The sequence below is a fragment of the Sphaeroforma arctica genome (assembly GCF_001186125.1).
Source record: "Sphaeroforma arctica JP610 unplaced genomic scaffold supercont1.1025, whole genome shotgun sequence".
Classification (NCBI taxonomy): domain Eukaryota; class Ichthyosporea; order Ichthyophonida; genus Sphaeroforma; species Sphaeroforma arctica.
Window position 1 is genome coordinate 2,925 of NW_014039533.1, and position 7,138 is coordinate 10,062.

The 7,138-nt window shown below is 40.7% G+C and overlaps 2 protein-coding genes across 2 annotated transcripts in view; one reads left to right on the plus strand and one right to left on the minus strand.

The window, feature by feature from the left end:
* Nucleotides 1–1,541, plus strand: part of SARC_09721 (hypothetical protein) — a gene marked incomplete at its 5' end in the record, with an annotated part of 3,641 nt that extends 2,100 nt beyond the window's left edge. Inside the window, 2 exons of the mRNA XM_014296253.1 lie at nucleotides 115–264; nucleotides 849–1,541. Of these exons, the coding sequence (XP_014151728.1) occupies nucleotides 115–264; nucleotides 849–947 (249 nt within the window). The remainder of the gene's footprint in view (nucleotides 1–114; nucleotides 265–848) is intronic.
* Nucleotides 1,542–2,162: 621 nt separating this feature from the next.
* Nucleotides 2,163–6,327, minus strand: SARC_09722 (hypothetical protein). Its single transcript, XM_014296254.1, has 5 exons — nucleotides 6,242–6,327; nucleotides 5,447–5,532; nucleotides 4,662–4,988; nucleotides 3,690–3,802; nucleotides 2,163–2,865 (listed from the first exon to the last, which is right to left on the minus strand). The coding sequence occupies exons 1-5, from the start codon at nucleotides 6,318–6,320 to the stop codon at nucleotides 2,658–2,660; spliced, it is 813 nt and encodes a 270-aa protein (XP_014151729.1). The 5' UTR covers nucleotides 6,321–6,327; the 3' UTR covers nucleotides 2,163–2,657.
* Nucleotides 6,328–7,138: the final 811 nt, after the last annotated feature.

The window sequence follows — 7,138 nt, forward strand, 5'->3', positions numbered from 1 at the left end:
TGTATATATGTATATATGTATATATGTTTTTTTCTGGTCCATATTTTGGTCCATATTTCGGTCCAATAATTGAGAACTAAGGCTGAAAGTTATTGATTCACTTGCTGTTAACAGGTTGATAACGGGGAAGGAATTACGGCCAAAGCGTCTAGTTATGCGAACTCGTTATTTGGCCGCTTCAGGAAATACGACAGTAGACATGCGCTGACCTTAGCCGCCGATGGCATAGAGAGCACTGCGAACAGATTAGGACTCTCGGCACCGGTACGAGTGCGTGTGTATGAGATACTGTGCCGTGTAGTTAAGTACTGTTTGTCTCTATAGGTGTATTTGTACACTCGCCATGTAGTCCAGTGTTTTATGCATGTAACAGCCTGCATGGTTGGTCTCTCATGCAGTTATATCCGATAGATATCGCAACGAACAATTCAGCTGTCCCAAAACTGGTTTCAGTGCGCTCTTATGGAATCTTGTGCGAGTATCCGAAGTTTAGTATCTCAGCATATTAGCTGTGTACGTCTTTCTGTTCATCCGTAAGGTTCATTCTATGTGTTTAAGACTTATCCTTTCCCAAAAGGGCATCTTTGTTTAAGTCTCGATGGTCTACACATGCCTGGTCGTAGATTCACCGTTGTGTGGTATTCGTATCTGTTTGGTACGTTCCGGCCTACACAAATCATTGCTACGTCGTTCTCCTTAGATAGGTCTGTTGTACAGTACAATCTCCAAGCAAGCCTGGTAAACGTATCGCTCTCTTAACGCATTCAAATATATTCAACCATCGTTCTATCATCCCCCAACCATGGTATAGTTACTAAAACCCTATAAAAACCTAAACTTTAAAACAGTTATTGAGCGCGGTGGAGGGGATGGAGTTATTCCTGGATCCTCAGACGGAATATCAATTGTCAAAGGAAGAGCTTCGGAAGGACACAGTCCCATACTAGCATCAGGCCTACGCGATACCTCACTGTAGTAACCTGCTTATATGTTGCACGCATGTAGCCACCGGCTTACAGGCAACTTGATGGTTGGATCCGACTTGTGGAATACATGATTTGTAGTGCCAGACTTTAATACGGATTGCATGGGGGTAGTATCATGCTTATGGATGGCTTGGCCTGCCATACACTAGTGTCCGGCGTATGGGTTATATGGCCCTTCAGGCCTGCTATTCTTGCCTTCTAGAAAAGTATATGTACTGAACTAAGGCTCTCATGAGGTGGTAATCGCCTTTCCGTAGCGGAGTTGAATGCTCTTTGTTTGTCTCTCAGATATGTTTGCGGTTCGTCTCTAGCTTGACAAGATGCACATGCCCTACATGTGGATTGAAGTTGCTCAAGTATTCTTTGTAGCTTCTAGATATTCTTATATATATTTATATAGAGTCCTGGTGATGCTCCCTATTCTATTTATAGTCCCCTGTGACTATATAGTTTCGTGTAGCCCAAGCCTGGCTCACCTATCCTATCAGCAATACTATTCATCAGAGAGGGAAGCAGCGGGTGCTAGACAACGCCTTCCAAGGATCCACATATGCAAATAAAAATATTAGAATTTCGATCTTGGGTCATGTCCAGTAAGTAAAGTACTTACAATTGCGTGTGTTGTGCAGACCTAATATCCTTGCAATACAGATGTCAGTATCTACTATATCATTTGTCTTATTGGAATCTCGAAAACGTATAACGGGGCTTGTTTTTATACTATTGTACACTAAAGTACATACCGTGATATTAGCGAACCGAAAAACAGTAGTATGCAGGAAGTAAGTACCCTAGAGAATGTTCCACAAACAATACTAGTATATAGTCTTGGGGACGCCCAATATATATATACATATATATATATGTATATATATATATATATATATAATATGTATATATACATACATACATACATACATACATACATACATACATACATACATACATATACATATAGATATAAATATAAATATATATATATATATTTAAATATATATATATACACACATATATATATATATATGTATATATATTGGGGACGCCCAGTACCTGTACACAGGGTATTCTCGGAAGTTTGTTCAAATTTACCTCGGCACTTTTTTTGAAACATGTTAGCGCACGCTTCGAAATTGCAAACTTGACATTTAACGATGGTAAAAAAAACGGATATGAAATGCTCTTGTGGTTTATAAACTGATCTAGTTTGTTGTCGGATCGTTCTGTATCTGAGAAGACGTCGGTCGCGATTGAATACTCGTGTGTTGACGTCACAAATACAAATACAAATATACCGCCAAATGGTCTTCGAAGGATTGAGCGATACTTTTGTGAATGCGCTGGGGGTTGGTAAGCCAAACAGCAACCTTGTGTGCAGATGTTCATCCCACTAGAGTGCCCATGTATGGTTTACTTATCGTCCCATAAAGTAGTTCACAGTCACCAGTCCACCCAGATGTATTTATAACAAATCTACCTCGCAGCATCGCCTGCATATACCTCTGACATCAACAGAACATACATCTCTGACATCAACAGAGTCCGAGGTTCGGTCTCCTACCAACTACGTCCATGGCGTTCCTAAATCCGGGCTTTCACCGCATTCCGCATCTACTCGATACATTCCTCACTTACTCGGCGCACTGCTCAATTTACTCCATACATTTATAGTTTCTATTGTTCTGGCCTGGCGTGGTCCGGTCTTCGCCCTTCAAACTCATTGTCATATGACATTGATAACGGTTTCCGTACTTTTTGCCACGTGTTGATGTCGAAGTACACATAGGTATCCCTCTCACCCGCCTTCCCCGTGGCGTCGATGGGCGCTTCGTTTGCGAACCACAGCTTTAAATCCCGGTGATAGCGCCAGTCACGCGCGTACCTGATTAAATGGGAGTGGGAAAGTGACACAATGTTGTGGATGTCTATACACTCGATGTGTGAACGCGAATGAAGCGGTATGACGTCTTCATAAACATTCGGGTTATAACTACACGTATGCACGTGGTTGATGGTGTATGACGACAGGGATATATATGCTACATTTCTCACGACACAAAACCCTACAACAGGTCCATCGCATCGCCCTCGTTCTGGAATAGGTGCGAGGCGTATGGCATACAGAACACCCGAAAGACAATGCGGGTAGTAGCACAAACGTTGTCACGATAACAGTAGCACGTGCTCAATTAGAAATACCAAACACTACTATGTTGTACCTCTTAAAGAACCAACACTGAGGTACAATATGATAACAATAATTGAAGCCCCAACACTGATGATAAATATGATAACAAGAATCAGAGACCCAACATTGAGGTACATTATAACAATACCCACCACTGAGGTCCAATATGGTAACAATAATTAGAGCCCCAACACTGAGCTTAAATATGATTACAATAATTAGAAACCCAACACCAAGGTACATTACAATAATACCCACCTCTGAGGTACAGTATGGTAACAATAATTAAAGCCCCAACAGTGAGGTACAATATGATAATAGTAAAAGACGAGGGGTAACACGCTCTATACCATCCGGTCAGCGATTTCTGCAGAAACAAGCATCGCCTCCCATCCAGATAAGCCGGAACTGACTACACACCCGAACATGCATTAGCATGTATAGCAACACAACGAACGACTAGACAGCCCCTATGTGGCGTATAGTGAGACTCTTAGAGATTCGTTGGGTAGACATACAATTCAGTGGCGGCTGCGTGTTGAAGTATGTCCCTCGGCATAGAGTAGAATATGTAGAATAAGCTTTGGTCCGTGAATGAATGTATTTTTTGCAGTGGCGGTGATTGAGGAGGCTGGTGGGAATAGAGCAGAAACACGCAAGAGAAAGAGAGAGAAAGAGAGAGAGAGAGAGAAGAGGCGATGGGGAATTTAGTGATGGAATCGGACAAATATTGCGCGAATATCATATTTAAATTGGGAGCATTTAAATACTTGAATTCTTTCCGTTCGAGAATGGAAGAAATCACAGGCAACGACGGTGACTAAGGTGGCCAAGTGGCTTTGGCAACGAGACAAAGAAGCAACGCACAGCCAAAACAAACACAGTTGTGGGCCCCAGAACGAATTGCACATAGGGTTTTAGGGTTTAGGGTTTTTAGGGTGACTAAGGTGGCCAAGTGGCTTTGACAACGAGACAAAGAAGTTACGCACAGCTAAAACAAACACAGTTGTGGGTCCGAGAAAGGATTGCACATCGACCAGCAACGAGATAGGAAGTTGCGCGAGTGTCAGAATGAAGTCACTGTTAAGTTGGTTTCGGGCATATGGCCATGCGAAGAATTCCCTAGCACGATGGTATAAGGCGATACTAATTGTGAATTGTTCTTGGCGGGAGCAAGAACCTTGGATCCTTACTTCAAACACTAGAACCCAAGAAACACATAAGGGTAGCAACGCACATGCCTGTACATACACATAAACATGCACCGTGTTCCACCTCATATCATACCATAACAGTACATATGACCCGCCACGACGTACTAGCATCAGATGGAACCCCGGTATTTTTCACTCCAAATTCACAGTTTCAACCATATGTGCATTCAGCAACATATGCCTATACCAGTATAAACAAAGCAAATATATGAACGTACACATATGTACCTCGATATCAGTGACCTAAACCCTAAACCCTAAAATACATCCACCTACCGTCATTAAGTAGAAACTAGGCAGGCTGTACTCTGGATCTACATGTTCCGGCCCCTTCGCCAGCGGGGACGAGAACGTCTTATACAACATCTCCGGTGAATTTAAATCGAGTCCTAAGGTTGTGAGGTCTATGCCCAGTGCTAATGTATTCGTGTCCCTGTCTGTCATGCGTATCACACCCAGCAGACCCAACAATCCGTATCGATCACTGCCGTTTGAGAAGGTTTGTTGTTGCTGCGCATGCAGTTGCTGACCTTCGCTTGGCGCAGTGCCTTCGTAGTTGCTCTGTATATACCTGTCTAAGGCATTCCTGTCTCCCACGGGCACCTGCTTATGGATGGTTAGGGTTAGAGATAGAGGTTCATGTAGTTGCTCTGTATATACCTGTCTAAGGCATTCCTGTCTCCCACGTGGATTTACTTTTGGATGGTGACGATTAGAGATAGAGGTTCATGTGTTGTCCCAATCATGAGGACATTTGTAAGCCAGTTAGTTTATACGTGGATATGTGATGCACGCAAAGCCTTCCACGCGAGTTTCTATGAGAAATCGTGTATGGGGTCTTTCTGTATATACCAATTCCATGGCATTGTGGTCCCCCACGCGCAACTGTGTTTATAACTAATAATATATATTTGAATGCTGTGAAACCCCCTCCTAGACGTGCTTTTATGTGAATAACTACCTGCATATGTGACATACACGACTTAAATATAACACATGCATGCCTGTACATCGCAATCGACGACTATTCGTTGGTAAGTGAAAGTATAAATACTCCCTACCTGGTCGTGCGAGCTCGGTTGTGTTTGCGAAATGGGTCCCAAGGAAACCTCTTGGTTATTTTTTGAAGACGCATCCTGTTGATAGCCTGAGAACATGAGAGTCGGGGTAACGCACATGAATATACAACCACGTAAAGCCGGTAGATACCTGTGTAGTCGAACTCTCCCATAGTGATGGAATAAGACATCACAGGTGGTCCCTATAGTAACGTACATGTAGTTGAATTTGAGTGTATCCGATGGAAGCCGCCGATTCGGGACTAACGAACCCGATCTGCTACACGGTATTCCGATTTTTGATTCAAGAACGACATCCCCGGGAGAGGGGTGCATTATAAGTGCAGCTGTAAAACGTTTATATTTGGACTATACAACACCGAGTGTATATAAAACAGGTACGTCTATTTATGCTGTCATGAAAATAACAGGCATGTGTACCGGTGCTGTCCGCCTGGCTTGAGTCTCAATTGTACATAACACACGTAGCGTCGCCTTGCACATCACGTACATGTGCCATAGAATATCGTGCATACAGTACAGGCAAGTCCCGCGATCTCCAGTCAGTCGCTTGAGAATTAAATGACAACCCAACGTTCTTAGGGTATGTGTGGTAGGGGTGCAACCTGGTACAACCTTACAGGCAACTAGGGACTTTTGCGCACGCCAACACAGCGAGGAGGTGCTTAGCTTGCAGGCTTATCGATCCCGTAAGTGTACCGTGAAATCTACGACGTATAAACACAATGGGCAAGTTTGGGTTGAAAACTGAGAAGCCATTTAAAGGCTAACATATACCTGAAGTTTGTGCCGGCAACGCTGGGAAATCTTCGTTTTGTAAATTGAACCCACTCCTACCTGGATTCTTATGCGTCATTCCTAGTTCATGAGGAGAAGAAAAAACAATCCAAAACTCAAAATAGAAAAAAAAATACTCAGCAATTGAGCAGAATAACAAGGAGCTACTTATAGACTTGCAGACGATGAACACAAGCATTGGTAACTGGTATTGCAAGTATACATACTTTAGAATATATATATTTACGTACATACATTTATATATATACGTATACGTATATGGATATACATATATATATATATATAGACATAAATATATATATATATATATTTATATAAATATATATATGCGTGAGTGTGTGTGAGTGAGTGTGTGTTCATGTGTGTGCGTGTGCGTGGTGTGTGTGTGTACGTGTGTGTGTGTGTGTGCGTATATACAAATATATATATATATAATATGGAATTTGAATATAAATAAAAATAAATATAAACACATATATTTATATATATATAAATATATATATATATATATAAATAGATATATATATATATATGTATATATATGTATATATATGCATACACGAATAAATATATAAATTCATAAATACTGAAATACCAACATACAACGAAAGATAAATACAAACATACACATAGATACATATAAACAACCATAGATACATGAATACCTACGCAAAAATATCCAAAAATACAAACATACATACAAACATGTAAAGAATACTGGCATATATATTTAAACCTTTCTAAAAAAATACATACACGCATATATAAATAAATAAATAATGAAATATATATATATATATATATATACATACATACATACATATATATATATTTATAATATATATATATATATACATATAAATACCATATATATAT